Source organism: Gigantopelta aegis, chromosome 3 (genome assembly GCF_016097555.1).
Source record: "Gigantopelta aegis isolate Gae_Host chromosome 3, Gae_host_genome, whole genome shotgun sequence".
In the NCBI taxonomy this organism is placed as follows: domain Eukaryota; kingdom Metazoa; phylum Mollusca; class Gastropoda; order Neomphalida; family Peltospiridae; genus Gigantopelta; species Gigantopelta aegis.
Genome location: NC_054701.1, coordinates 83,214,871 through 83,230,975, shown reverse-complemented (window position 1 = coordinate 83,230,975; position 16,105 = coordinate 83,214,871). Strand labels below are relative to the sequence as shown.

General features: G+C 40.6%; 1 protein-coding gene across 1 annotated transcript in view; it reads left to right on the top strand.

Annotated features, from left to right (window-relative positions):
* LOC121368886 (macrophage-stimulating protein receptor-like) overlaps window positions 1-15,323 on the top strand; it is a 41,160-nt gene extending 25,837 nt beyond the window's left edge. Inside the window, exons 12-15 of the mRNA XM_041493643.1 lie at window positions 10,275-10,384; window positions 11,572-11,731; window positions 13,559-13,695; window positions 14,152-15,323. Coding sequence (XP_041349577.1) covers window positions 10,275-10,384; window positions 11,572-11,731; window positions 13,559-13,695; window positions 14,152-14,932 — 1,188 coding nt within the window. The 3' untranslated portion in view covers window positions 14,933-15,323. The remainder of the gene's footprint in view (window positions 1-10,274; window positions 10,385-11,571; window positions 11,732-13,558; window positions 13,696-14,151) is intronic.
* Window positions 15,324-16,105: the final 782 nt, after the last annotated feature.

Genomic DNA, 16,105 nt, shown 5'->3' with positions numbered 1-16,105 from the left:
CGTTGTATAACTCATTAGTTGTTACTTATTCATCTCAGGGTAACCGTCGTATAACCCATTAGTTGTTAATCTGAGTGCATCCGTCGTATAACCCATTAGTTGTTAATCTCAGTGCATCCGTCGTATAACCCATTAGTTGATACTTGTCAATCTGAGTTCATCCGTCGTATTACCCATTAGTTGTTAATCTGAGTGCACCCGTCGTATATCCCATTACTTGTTAATCTGAGTGCACCCGTCGTATAATCACTTGCTGTTAATCTGAGTGCACCCGTCATATAACCCATTAGTTGTTAATCTGAGTGCATCCGTCGTATTACCCATTAGCTGTTAATCTGAGTGCACCCTTCGTATAATCCATTAGTTGTTAATCTGAGTGCACCCGTTGTATAACCCATTAGTTGTTACTTGTTCATCTCAGGGTAACCGTCGTATAACCCATTAGTTGTTAATCTGAATGCATCCGTCGTATAACCCATTAGTTGTTAATCTCAGTGCACCCGTCATATAACCCATTAGTTGTTAATCTGAGTGCACCCTTCGTATAATCCATTAGTTGTTACTTGTTCATCTCAGGGTAACCGTCGTATAACCCATTAGTTGTTAATCTCAGTGCATCCGTCGTATAACCCAATAGTTGCTACTTGTTAATCTGAGTTCATCCGTCGTATTACCCATTACATGTTAATCTGAGTGCACCCGTAGTATATCCCATTAGTTGTTAATCTGAGTGCACCTGTCGTATAACCACTTGTTGTTAATCTGAGTGCACCCGTCGTATAACCCATTAGTTGTTAATCTGAGTGCAACCGTCGTATAATCTATTACTTGTTAATCTGAGTGCACCCGTTGTATAACCCATTAGTTGTTAATCTGAGTTCATCCGTCGTATAACCCATTAGTTGTTAATCTGAGTGCACCCGTCGTATAACCCACTTGTTGTTAATCTGAGTGCATCCGTCGTATAACCCACTTATTGTTAATCTGAGTGCACCCGTCGTATAACCCACTTGTTGTTAATCTGAATGCACCCATCGTATAACCCACTTGTTGTTAATCTGAGTGCATCCGTCGTATACCCCACTTGTTGTTAATCTGAGTGCATCCGTCGTATAACCCACTTGTTGTTAATCTGAGTGCATCCGTCGTATAACCCACTTGTTGTTAATATGAGTGGATCCGTCGTATTACCCACTTGTTGTTAATCTGAGTGCATCCGTCGTATATCTCACTTGTTGTTAATCTGAGTGCACCCGTCGTATAACCCATTAGTTGTTAATCTGAGTGCATCCGTCGTATAACCCATTAGTTGTTAATCTGAGTGCATCCGTCGTATAACCCACTTGTTGTTAATCTGAGTGCATCCGTCGTATTACCCATTAGTTGTTAATCTGAGTGCACCCGTCGTATAACTCACTTCTTGTTAATCTGAGTGCATCCGTCGTATTACCCACTTGTTGTTAATCTGAGTGCACCCTTCGTATAACTCACTTGTTGTTAATCTGAGTGCACCCGTCGTATAACTCACTTGTTGTTAATCTGAGTGTATCCGTCGTATTACCCACTTGTTGTTAATCTCAGTGCACCCGTCGTATAACTCACCTGTTGTTAATCTGAGGGCACCCGTCGTATAATTCACTTGTTGTTAATCTGAGTGCACCCGTCGTATAACCCATTAGTTGTTAATCTAAGTGCATCCGTCGTATAACCCATTAGTTGTTAATCTGAGTGCATCCGTCGTATAACCCACTTGTTGTTAATCTGAGTGCATCCGTCGTATTACCCATTAGTTGTTAATCTGAGTACACCCGTCGTATAACTCACTTGTTGTTAATCTGAGTGCATCCGTCGTATTACCCACTTGTTGTTAATCTGAGTGCACCCTTCGTATAACTCACTTGTTGTTAATCTGAGTGCACCCGTCGTATAACTCACTTGTTGTTAATCTGAGTGTATCCGTCGTATTACTCACTTGTTGTTAATCTCAGTGCACCTGTCGTATAACTCACTTGTTGTTAATCTGAGTGCACCCGTCGTATAACTCACTTGTTGTTAATCTGAGTGTATCCATCGTATAACCCACTTGTTGTTAATCTGAGTGCACCCGTCGTATATCTCACTTGTTAATCGGAGTGCACCCCTCGTATATCCCATTAGTTGTTAATCTGAGTGCATCCGTCGTATTACCCACTTGTTGTTAATCTGAGTGCACCCTTCGTATAACCCATTAGTTGTTAATCTGAGTGCATCCGTCGTATAACCCACTTGTTGTTAATCTGAGTACACCCGTCGTATTACCTATTAGTTGTTAATCTGAGTGCACCCGTCGTATAACCCACTTGTTGTTAATCTGAGTGCACACGTCGTATTACCTATTAGCTGTTAATCTGAGTGCACCCGTCGTATAACCCATTAGTTGTTAATCTGAGTGCACCCGTCGTATAACCCATTAGTTGTTAATCCGAGTGCACCCGTCGTATAACCCATTAGTTGTTAATATGAGTGCACCCGTCGTATTACCCACTTGTTGTTAATCTGAGTGCACCCGTCGTATTACCCACTTGTTGTTAATCTAAGTGCATCCGTCGTATTACCAATTAGTTGTTAATCTGAGTGCATCCGTCGTATAACCCATTAGTTGTTAATCTGAGTTCACCCGTCGTATATCTCACTTGTTGCTAATCTGAGTGCATCCGTCGTATAACCCACTTGTTGTTAATCTGAGTGTACCCGTCGTATATCCCACTTGTTGTTAATCTGAGTGCACCCGACGTATAACCCATTAGTTGTTAATCTGAGTGCACCCGTCGTATAAACCATTAGTTGTTAATCTGAGTGCACCCGTCGTATAACTCACTTGTTGCTAATCTGAGTGCACCCGTCGTATATCTCACTTGTTATAAATCTCAGTGCACCCGTCGTATATCCCACTTGGTGTTAATCTGAGTGCACCTGTCGTATAACCCATTAGTTGTAACTTGTTAATCTGAGTGCACCCTTCGTATAACCCATTAGTTGTTAATCTGAGTGCACCCGTCGTATAACCCACTTGTTGTTAATCTGAGTGCACCCGTCGTATTACACATTAGTTGTTAATCTGAGTGCACCCGTCGTATAACCCATTAGTTGTTAATCTGAGTGCATCCGTCGTATTACCCATTAGTTGTTAATCTGAGTACACCCGTCGTATAACTCACTTGTTGTTAATCTGAGTGCATCCGTCGTATTACCCACTTGTTGTTAATCTGAGTGCACCCTTCGTATAACTCACTTGTTGTTAATCTGAGTGCACCCGTCGTATAACTCACTTGTTGTTAATCTGAGTGTATCCGTCGTATTACTCACTTGTTGTTAATCTCAGTGCACCTGTCGTATAACTCACTTGTTGTTAATCTGAGTGCACCCGTCGTATAACTCACTTGTTGTTAATCTGAGTGTATCCGTCGTATAACCCACTTGTTGTTAATCTGAGTGCACCCGTCGTATATCTCACTTGTTAATCGGAGTGCACCCCTCGTATATCCCATTAGTTGTTAATCTGAGTGCATCCGTCGTATTACCCACTTGTTGTTAATCTGAGAGCACCCTTCGTATAACCCATTAGTTGTTAATCTGAGTGCATCCGTCGTATAACCCACTTGTTGTTAATCTGAGTACACCCGTCGTATTACCTATTAGTTGTTAATCTGAGTGCACCCGTCGTATAACCCACTTGTTGTTAATCTGAGTGCACACGTCGTATTACCTATTAGTTGTTAATCTGAGTGCACCCGTCGTATAACCCATTAGTTGTTAATCTGAGTGCACCCGTCGTATAACCCATTAGTTGTTAATCCGAGTGCACCCGTCGTATAACCCATTAGTTGTTAATATGAGTGCACCCGTCGTATTACCCACTTGTTGTTAATCTGAGTGCACCCGTCGTATTACCCACTTGTTGTTAATCTAAGTGCATCCGTCGTATTACCAATTAGTTGTTAATCTGAGTGCATCCGTCGTATAACCCATTAGTTGTTAATCTGAGTTCACCCGTCGTATATCTCACTTGTTGCTAATCTGAGTGCATCCGTCGTATAACCCACTTGTTGTTAATCTGAGTGTACCCGTCGTATATCCCACTTGTTGTTAATCTGAGTGCACCCGACGTATAACCCATTAGTTGTTAATCTGAGTGCACCCGTCGTATAAACCATTAGTTGTTAATCTGAGTGCACCCGTCGTATAACTCACTTGTTGCTAATCTGAGTGCACCCGTCGTATATCTCACTTGTTATAAATCTCAGTGCACCCGTCGTATATCCCACTTGGTGTTAATCTGAGTGCACCTGTCGTATAACCCATTAGTTGTTACTTGTTAATCTGAGTGCACCCTTCGTATAACCCATTAGTTGTTAATCTGAGTGCACCCGTCGTATAACCCACTTGTTGTTAATCTGAGTGCACCCGTCGTATTACCCATTAGTTGTTAATCTGAGTGCACCCGTCGTATAACCCATTAGTTGTTAATCTGAGTGCACCCGTCGTATAACCCATTAGTTGTTAATCTGAGTTCACCCGTCGTATATCTCACTTGTTGCTAATCTGAGTGCATCCGTCGTATAACCCACTTGTTGTTAATCTGCGTGTACCCGTCGTATATCCCACTTGTTGTTAATCTGAGTGCACCCGTCGTATAACCCATTAGTAGTTAATCTGAGTGCACCCGTCGTATAACCCATTAGTTGTTAATCTGAGTGCACCCGTCGTATAACTCACTTGTTGTTAATCTGAGTGCACCCGTCGTATATCTCACTTGTTGTAAATCTGAGTGCACCCGTCGTATATCCCACTTGGTGTTAATCTGAGGGCACCCGTCGTATAACCAATTAGTTGTTACTTGTTAATCTGAGTGCACCCTTCGTATAACCCATTGGTTGTTAATCTGAGTGCACCCGTCGTATAACCCACTTGTTGTTAATCTGAGTGCACCCGTCGTATTACCCATTAGTTGTTAATCTGAGTGCACCCGTCGTATAACCCATTAGTTGTTAATCTGAGTGCACCCGTCGTATAACCCATTAGTTGTTAATATGAGTGCACCCGTCGTATTACCCACTTGTTGTTAATCTGAGTGCACCCGTCGTATTACCCACTTGTTGTTAATCTGAATACACCCATCGTATTACCCACTTGTTGTTAATCTGAGTGCACCCGTCGTATAACCCATTAGTTGTTAATCTAAGTGCATCCGTCGTATAACCCATTAGTTGTTAATCTGAGTGCACCCGTCGTATTACTCTCTTGTTGTTAATCTGAGTGCATCCGTCGTATAACCCATTAGTTGTTAATCTGAGTTCACCCGTCGTATATCCCACTTGTTGTTAATCTTAGTGCACCCGTCGTATAACCCATTAGTTGTTAATCTGAGTGCACCCGTCGTATAACCCATTAGTTGTTAATCTGAGTGGATCCGTCGTATTTCCCACTTGTTGTTAATCTGAGTGCATCCGTCGTATATGTCACTTGTTGTTAATCTGAGTGCACCCGTCGTATAACCCATTAGTTATTAATCTGAGTGCATCCGTCGTATAACCCATTAGTTGTTAATCAGAGTGCATCCGTCGTATAACCCACTTGTTGTTAATCTGAGTGCATTCGTCGTATTACCCATTAGTTGTTAATCTGAGTACACCCGTCGTATAACTCACTTGTTGTTAATCTGAGTGCATCCGTCGTATTACCCACTTGTTGTTAATCTGAGTGCACCCTTCGTATAACTCACTTGTTGTTAATCTGAGTGCACCCGTCGTATAACTCACTTGTTGTTAATCTGAGTGTATCCGTCGTATTACTCACTTGTTGTTAATCTCAGTGCACCTGTCGTATAACTCACTTGTTGTTAATCTGAGTGCACCCGTCGTATAACTCACTTGTTGTTAATCTGAGTGTATCCGTCGTATTACTCACTTGTTGTTAATCTCAGTGCACCTGTCGTATAACTCACTTGTTGTTAATCTGAGTGTATCCGTCGTATAACCCACTTGTTGTTAATCTGAGTGCACCCGTCGTATATCTCACTTGTTAATCGGAGTGCACCCCTCGTATATCCCATTAGTTGTTAATCTGAGTGCATCCGTCGTATTACCCACTTGTTGTTAATCTGAGTGCACCCTTCGTATAACCCATTAGTTGTTAATCTGAGTGCACCCGTCGTATATCCCACTTGTTGTTAATCTGAGTACACCCGTCGTATTACCTATTAGTTGTTAATCTGAGTGCACCCGTCGTATAACCCACTTGTTGTTAATCTGAGTGCACACGTCGTATTACCTATTAGTTGTTAATCTGAGTGCACCCGTCGTATAACCCATTAGTTGTTAATCTGAGTGCACCCGTCGTATAACCCATTAGTTGTTAATCCGAGTGCATCCGTCGTATAACCCATTAGTTGTTAATATGAGTGCACCCGTCGTATTACCCACTTGTTGTTAATCTGAGTGCACCCGTCGTATTACCCACTTGTTGTTAATCTGAGTGCATCCGTCGTATTACCAATTAGTTGTTAATCTGAGTGCACCCGTCGTATAACCCACTTGTTGTTAATCTGAGTACACCCGTCGTATTACCTATTAGTTGTTAATCTGAGTGCACCCGTCGTATAACCCACTTGTTGTTAATCTGAGTGCACACGTCGTATTACCTATTAGTTGTTAATCTGAGTGCACCCGTCGTATAACCCATTAGTTGTTAATCTGAGTGCACCCGTCGTATAACCCATTAGTTGTTAATCCGAGTGCATCCGTCGTATAACCCATTAGTTGTTAATATGAGTGCACCCGTCGTATTACCCACTTGTTGTTAATCTGAGTGCACCCGTCGTATTACCCACTTGTTGTTAATCTGAGTGCATCCGTCGTATAACCCATTAGTTGTTAATCTGAGTTCACCCGTCGTATATCTCACTTGTTGCTAATCTGAGTGCATCCGTCGTATAACCCACTTGTTGTTAATCTGAGTGTACCCGTCGTATATCCCACTTGTTGTTAATCTGAGTGCACCCGTCGTATAACCCATTAGTTGTTAATCTGAGTGCACCCGTCGTATAACTCACTTGTTGTTAATCTGAGTGCACCCGTCGTATATCTCACTTGTTATAAATCTGAGTGCACCCGTCGTATATCCCACTTGGTGTTAATCTGAGTGCACCTGTCGTATAACCCATTAGTTGTTACTTGTTAATCTGAGTGCACCCTTCGTATAACCCATTAGTTGTTAATCTGAGTGCACCCGTCGTATAACCCACTTGTTGTTAATCTGAGTGCACCCGTCGTATTACCCATTAGTTGTTAATCTGAGTGCACCCGTCGTATAACCCATTAGTTGTTAATCTGAGTGCACCCGTCGTATAACCCATTAGTTGTTAATCGGAGTGCACCCGTCGTATAACCCATTAGTTGTTAATCCGAGTGCACCCGTCGTATAACCCATTAGTTCTTAATCTGAGTGCACCCGTCGTATTACTCTCTTGTTGTTAATCTGAGTGCATCCGTCGTATAACCCATTAGTTGTTAATCTGAGTTCACCCGTCGTATATCTCACTTGTTGCTAATCTGAGTGCATCCGTCGTATAACCCACTTGTTGTTAATCTGCGTGTACCCGTCGTATATCCCACTTGTTGTTAATCTGAGTGCACCCGTCGTATAACCCATTAGTTGTTAATCTGAGTGCACCCGTCGTATAACCCATTAGTTGTTAATCTGAGTGCACCCGTCGTATAACTCACTTGTTGTTAATCTGAGTGCACCCGTCGTATATCTCACTTGTTGTAAATCTGAGTGCACCCGTCGTATATCCCACTTGGTGTTAATCTGAGTGCACCCGTCGTATAACCCATTAGTTGTTACTTGTTAATCTGAGTGCACCCTTCGTATAACCCATTGGTTGTTAATCTGAGTGCACCCGTCGTATAACCCACTTGTTGTTAATCTGAGTGCACCCGTCGTATTACCCATTAGTTGTTAATCTAAGTGCACCCGTCGTATAACCCATTAGTTGTTAATCTGAGTGCACCCGTCGTATAACCCATTAGTTGTTAATATGAGTGCACCCGTCGTATTACCCACTTGTTGTTAATCTGAGTGCACCCGTCGTATTACCCACTTGTTGTTAATCTGAATGCACCCATCGTATAACCCACTTGTTGTTAATCTGAGTGCATCCGTCGTATAACCCACTTGTTGTTAATCTGAATGCACCCGTCATATAACCAACTTGTTGTTAATGTGAGTGCATCCGTCGTATAACCCACTTGTTGTTAATCTGAGTGCATCCGTCGTATAACCCACTTGTTGTTAATCTGAGTGCATCCGTCGTATATCTCACTTGTTGTTAATCTGAGTGCACCCGTCGTATAACCCATTAGTTGTTAATCTCAGTGCATCCGTCGTATAACCCATTAGTTGTTAATCTGAGTGCATCCGTTGTATAACCCACTTGTTGTTAATCTGAGTGCATCCGTCGTATTACCCATTAGTTGTTAATCTGAGTGCACCCGTCGTATGACTCACTTGTTGTTAATCTGAGTGCATCCGTCGTATTACCCACTTGTTGTTAATCTGAGTGCATCCTTCGTATAACTCACTTGTTGTTAAACTGAGTGCACCCGTCGTATAACTCACTTGTTCTTAATCTGAGTGTATCCGTCGTATTACCCACTTGTTGTTAATCTCAGTGCACCTGTCGTATAACTCACTTGTTGTTAATCTGAGTGCACCCGTCGTATTACCCACTTGTTGTTAATCTGAGTGCATGCGTCGTATTACCAATTAGTTGTTAATCTGAGTGCATCCGTCGTATAACCCATTAGTAGTTAATCTGAGTGCACCCGTCGTATTACTCTCTTGTTGTTAATCTGAGTGCATCCGTCGTATAACCCATTAGTTGTTAATCTGAGTTCACCCGTCGTATATCTCACTTGTTGCTAATCTGAGTGCATCCGTCGTATAACCCACTTGTTGTTAATCTGAGTGTACCGGTCGTATATCCCACTTGTTGTTAATCTGAGTGCACCCGTCGTATAACCCATTAGTTGTTAATCTGAGTGCACCCGTCGTATAACCCATTAGTTGTTAATCTGAGTGCACCTGTCGTATAACCCATTAGTTGTTAATCTGAGTGCACCCGTTGTATATCTCACTTGTTGTAAATCTGAGTGCACCCGTCGTATATCCCACTTGGTGTTAATCTGAGTGCACCCGTCGTATAACCCATTAGTTGTTACTTGTTAATCTGAGTGCACCCTTCGTATAACCCATTAGTTGTTAATCTGAGTGCACCCGTCGTATAACCCACTTGTTGTTAATCTGAGTGCACCCGTCGTATTACCCATTAGTTGTTAATCTGAGTGCACCCGTCGTATAACCCATTAGTTGTTAATCTGAGTGCACCCGTCGTATAACCCATTAGTTGTTAATATGAATGCACCCGTCGTATTACCCACTTGTTGTTAATCTGAGTGCACCCGTCGTATTACCCACTTGTTGTTAATCTGAGTGCATCTGTCGTATTACCCACTTGTTATTAATCTGAGTGTATCCGTCGTATATCTCACTTGGTGTTAATCTGAGTGCACCCGTCGTATAACCCATTATTTGTTAATCTGAGTGCACCCGTCGTATAACCCACTAGTTGTTAATCTGAGTGCACCCGTCGTATAACCCACTTGTTGTTAATCTGAGTGCATCCGTAGTATGTCGGGAACTGGGACAATTACAACAGAACCGTCGAGTTGTCCAACGTTCTACTGACAGTTGGTAGTCTGAAATTAGCATAACACGTTAGCACCATGTGAATGATGTAAATTAAATGCGCGAACAGAAAACCCCATTGGTTATGCAAAAAGACCGACACGTTAACAAATTTATTGAATAAATGAATGAATGAATATTTAACGACACCCCAGCACGAAAAATAGATCGGCTATTGGGTGTCATACTATGGTAATGCAAACAAATAAAGTGACGATCAACATGAATATAAAAATTCAAGATTTAAATAAAAACAGTGTAAAGAACTGTGCAAAAGTACAAATATCACAGATAGATACTGACTTTTACTAAAAATTTCAATTTGTGCTGTATTGGCCATTCTCAAAGAGAATATTACACCCCTGCACCACGGTGAGGTTACAGCACGCGCAGGGGAACATATTTATTGTTCGGGAAATGTTCAGAGGCTTGTATATTTGAGTGTTTACATTAGAGATTTCAGATCGCGAATGTTTACCATGTTTCAGGTAGTAACTGTGAGAGATGTGATCAGATTCGGTCAGGACATTGCTGCAGGGATGTTCTACCTGGCTAATCTCAAGTTCGTCCACAGGGACCTGGCTGCCAGGAACTGCATGTACGTAAACTAGCATATTCACGACCTACAAATAGAATTGGTTGTGTCCACAAAGTCGTGGTTTTATAGAAAAACAAGTTTTAACGTTTACAAAACTTAGAAAACTCTTATGGTCTGTTTAGGATTTGCAACGATCTTTCCGGCGCATACCTTGTGCGGCTGTGTTTCTTTATTTAAAAAAGTGTATTTGATCTACGTCAGTCTGCGTAGATCGGCGACATTCTACATAGCTTATAGAAACCAGCCTTTATAATACGCACATAGAGGATATTTCATGTTTTTTTTGTCTGATTGATTTATATCTCATCGAGTGTGCAATCATATCTCACGAGTCACGCTTGCGCGACGAGTGTGATACGATTGCAAACTTCACGAGATGAGATATAAATCATATTTGACAGAAACACATGACATGTTCTGTTTACTTTTGGCAATTTACCTTTATTTTTAAAATGCCAGCAGCAAATTAGTTCCGGCTTTCTTACAGTGAAGATAACACTTTCTACAGTGACAATGAGTGACTGTAACACTTTTATTTCACTGATATTTTAAAGGGACATTCCTGAGTTTGCTGCAATTTTTAAGATGTTATCGACTAAAAGATACTTTTTAACGATTGTAATTACATATCAAATATATTTTTCTGTATAGCATATTAGTGGCTGTATATTAAACGTGTTTCTGATCGTTCTAATATTTGTACTAGGTTAAATTTCATTTTATTTCCTAAAATATGTTTTTTTCGTACGTACGAAATTATTTGAAGACAAACTCTAGTTTGGGCTTCTTACAAATATTAAAACGACAAGAAACACATTGATATACAGACACTGATATTCTAAACAAGAAAATATATTTATTATGTAAGTTTAATCGAAGAAATATTTTATTAGTTCGGAAACATCTTACAATGCAGCAAACTCGGGAATATCCCTTTAAGATATTTCACTAAATGTTATATAATAAAGCTGGTTATTTATTATGAGTGGGATCGATTAATTTGTATTTCTAAATAAATGTAAAAATAGCGAACTATGGCATTTGCAATTATGATACTGCATCTTTAAGGACTTGAATGTCTAATCAGCTTGTTTTTAAAATCTGCCAAATCAAGATATTAAAAAAATATTTCTCTTTTTTGTGTTGTGTTGTGTTTGTCTGTTTATTTTTATTTATTTACAATTCAGGCTTGACGAGTGTTTTCGAGTGAAAGTGGCCGACTTTGGTCTTTGCCGCGATATATACGAGAAGGGATATTATTCTAGTGACAACAAAAAGAAACTGCCGATACGCTGGATGGCGATGGAGAGCATAGACAAGGGAACATACTCGTCCAAATCTGATGTGGTAGGTTGCTTCCCCTGTCTACGGCTGTATACTGATCTATTATTTTACTCCATGTTAGCTTGAGTGTCCTGTGGTCAGGTCAGATCAAGGAAATGTTTTATTAAACGACGCACTCATCACATTTTATTTAAAGTTATATGGCGTCGGAAGGTCAGATTAGGCCATAGGTTTTAACATGCACATTGTAGCACTAGTGCACGGGGCACATTAAGTCAATATTTTACGGTCTACGTCCGTCCGGACTATTGTAGCACACGCCTGTCATGGACGCAGGTGTCGACTTTCGCTGGATACTCCGTTCAGGATAGGAAAAGGTTTGGGGTGAGTGGTAGAGGGGGTCGCCCGCGCTGGCATGTGCAAGAGAGCACAAGCAGCCCCACCAGGGTCGGTAGCGGGCGAGGGGTGGTTTTGTAGGATTAAAGCCAAATAGAAAATGTCGCGTAATTTCTTGAAGGTAATTTTGACGCATAATTTAGAATGGTTATCAAAAAGGGTTAGGGCTGGAGGTGACTCGAGCTAATCGAAAGGTAGCTCCAGTGTCCCCTGACCGTGATATGTTTATATGTGTGAATACGGCCAGAGTGTAGTCTATGTAATAGATTGTCGGTGTTTCACAACCAAACGGTCGCCAACTACTGCTGCGTGCATTTCTGAAATACACTCATTTCCCAAATTCAATATATTTTGAGCCGTTGTGTTGTTAAAGCTGCAACCTCGGGAATTTTATATATTTTAATACTTTAGCATTTATAAGAGATCTTCAAATGCTTTTTTTTCTGAAAGTTTGCGTCATTATTCGTGCAATGTTATTATCTGCAATGTGTATAGATCATAGTCAAGCGCGTTGTGGATTTGCTCAGCAAAGAAATACCCCGGGAAGAGATATTATGTGTGCATAATGCTAGTTTCAGACTACCAACTGCCAGCACAACGTTGGCCAACTTTCTGCTGTCACGACTTCTATGACTGTCCAGTTGCTAGTCTGTTGTTGTTTTGTTGTTGTTGTTTGTTTTGCTTTGTTGTTGTTTGTAGGTTTTTGGTGTGAATTTTTTATTTTGGGGGTTGGGGTTTTTTTATGGGTTTTTGTGAGGGGTTTTGGGGGGTCGGATATAGGTGTTGGGTTTCTTCTTGCAGCGTCTGTTCTAGTCAGAAACATATAATGTTATATCTTTAAAAAAATTCATTTGCGTTTTTCCTTTATTATTGCGGGTCACCCTCGTGAATAAAACATTTTACTTTTCAGTAGATGTAAACAACCAGATAAATAAAGTTGTATAAAACTAGTTTACGGACTGTTGATTTTATGTACTTCGTCATTCTCCACCATTGTTTTTCACTACTATACATAATTTATTTGTTTTTATTTGTTTTTTTATTGAGATAATGCAAATAAATTGTAAAATCTCACGCAATAAATCAAAGAACTTGAACTTGTTTAACAAAATAAAGTTACATTTTGTTTTGTTTAACGACACCACTAGAGCGCATTGATTTATTAATCACCAGCTATTGGCCGTCAAACATTTGGTATTTTGACATATAGTCTTAGCTAGGAAACCCGCTATATTTTTCTATTAGTAGCAATGGATATTTTATATGCACCTTCCCACAGACAGGACAGTACACACCACGGCTTTTGATATACCAGTCGTGGTGTAGTGGCTGGAAATAGAAATAGCCCAATGGGTCAACCGACGGGGATCGATCCAAGACAGATCGCGCATCAGGCGACTGGTTCACCCTTTGTTTAACAATACACTGATCAAACAATTTAACTGATTGTCATTAAACCAATATCCTTTCCTTTGTTTTTGTTTTGTCTTTCAGTGGTCCCTAGGGATCGTATTGTGGGAGCTCCTCACCCGAGGTATTACTCCCTACCCAGGAGTCGACGGCTGGGATATCATTCGCTTTCTTCAGCTGGGTAAAAGACTCTTCAGACCCTGGTTTTGTTCTGAGAATCTGTAAGTTTGTCATTTTTCAACCAATTACGAAAACAAAGGGGATGCAAGAGCGGACCAGGGAATTATTTTAGGGTGGGGACCAAGAACAACAGTAATTATGGATCAACTTCTAAAAAGAGCATGTCAATAGAAGTTTGACATTCGTAAACTGAAAATTATATATCCAGAGCATATCATTGGGTTAGTTGTTATTGAGAAAGAAGTCAGCGTAGTAGCCTTGATTGTTCTTGATGGGAGCCAGTATCTGAGTGCGAATCATGTATTCATTAGCCTTAATTCCAGTGGTTTTAATGACTACACCCACAATACCGGTTCATACTAATTGTAGATGAAACAATGGCCTTGCCGCATATGTCGTTATATAAGCACTGTTTTCCCTAATAAATTGTGGTGTCTGTGTATGTATTAATAATTAATCATGATACATTCTATGAGGAATATTATATTATTTTACAGATATCAGCTACTGCTGCAATGCTGGTCAAAGGACCCGAGTGACCGGCCAACATTCCATATGATATCTGAATACTTGGAGAAAATCCTCAAAGATCTGGACACGATGTCTGAATCCGAGACGGAAATCACCATGTCAGAATGCTGCCAGTACCGAGAAAGTGTACTATCATGTCATGAGTATCTTGTACCGGAGGGTTCCATGAGCCATTCGTATCATACACAGAATGACCCACTTACGGATCCTCAACAAGACGGCTCTACGACGAATCATCGCTATCATGCGCTGAATAACCGAGGACAGGAAGATCCCACGAATCACTCCTATCGTACGTTGAATGATCGAGAACCTGGGGGTCCCACGAATCACTCCTATCGTACGTTGAATGATCGAGAACCTGGGGGTCCCACGAATCACTCCTATCGTACGTTGAATGATCGAGAACCTGGGGGTCCCATGCGCCATTCGTATCATACGCTGAACGATCGAGTAGTGGGGATTCAACAAGAGCTCATTCCACAAGTCAAAAATAGTCATGATGACGATAACTCTTTGAATGTTTCGAAGGAACGTCACTTTCTGGAACCTGCGACACCCACGAAGACGGCCCGAGAGCGTGATGGCTCTTGTGAACCTCTCCGCGAATTCGACATTAAAGATTCAGCATCTAAAAACCAGTATTTCGAATTGGAAAAAGGCCTTCATGGACTCAGTCATCCGGGCATGGACCTGAACGTCAGTTGTGTTGATTCTATAGTTCATGACACAACAAACGACCCATAGATACACTTATAATTAAAGGGACTGTCCTGCATTTGCTGCATTGTAAGATGTTTGCGACTAATAAAATCTTTTAACGATTACAATTACATACTAAATACATTTTCCTGTTTAGAATATTAGTGTCTGTATATTTAATTTGTTTCTGATCGTGTTAATATTTGTAAGTAGCCCATGCTAGATTTGGTCTCCAAATAGTGACGTAAGTACGAAAACAAATATATCATAAAATAAAATGAAATTTGACCTAGTACAACACTAAGACGATCAGAAACATATTTAGTATACATCCACTGATATTTATGCGGACAAATATATTTAATAAATAATTACTGTTATTAGTAAGTGGGGCGAGCCATAGCCCAGTGGTAAATCATTGGCTTGATGCGCGGTCGGTCTGGGATTGATCCCCGTCGGTGGGACCATTGGGCTATTTCTTGCTCCAGCCAGTGAACCACGACTGATATATCAACGGCCGTGGTATGTGTTATCCTGTATGTGGGATGGTGCATATAAAAGATACCTTGCTGCTAATCGAAAAGATTAGCCCATGAAGTGGCGGCAGCGGGTTTCCTCTCTCAATATCTGTGTCATCCTTAACCATATGTCCGACGCATTGTTAAATAAAACATTTCCTTCCTTCCTTCCTTCGTTAGTAAGTCTCTGTTAGTCGGCAACATCTTAACAATTGCAGTAACCTTGCAGTAACCTCGGGAATGTCTCTTTAACAATTGCAGTAAACTCGGGAATGTCTCTTTAACAATTGCAGTAAACTTGGGAATGTCTCTTTAACAATTACAGTAAACTCGGGTCAGTGTGTTTAAAGATGCAGTCAGCGATTAGATTGTGTTCAAGCAGTTTCCTAACAATTGTGAATGTTCTAACATTTGTGAATGTTCTAACATTTGTGCCATTGTTAATTCAGCAACCCCAACATCATTTTGTGCTATATTTTCACTGTTGCTAAGAATGTTGTCTAAGCAAATTAAGAATCTGATTAAAATTTGGTCATTCGGGAGGCTTACAGTATTAGGTAGGGTAACATAAAAACATTAATAATACCCAAAATCACTTACCTCCTAATATCATTACCAAATCCACCAAAACGAACTATAGAAGATTTAAACAAAATGTTTTTCAAATTTATTTGGCAAAATAAGCCAGAAAAAATTAAAC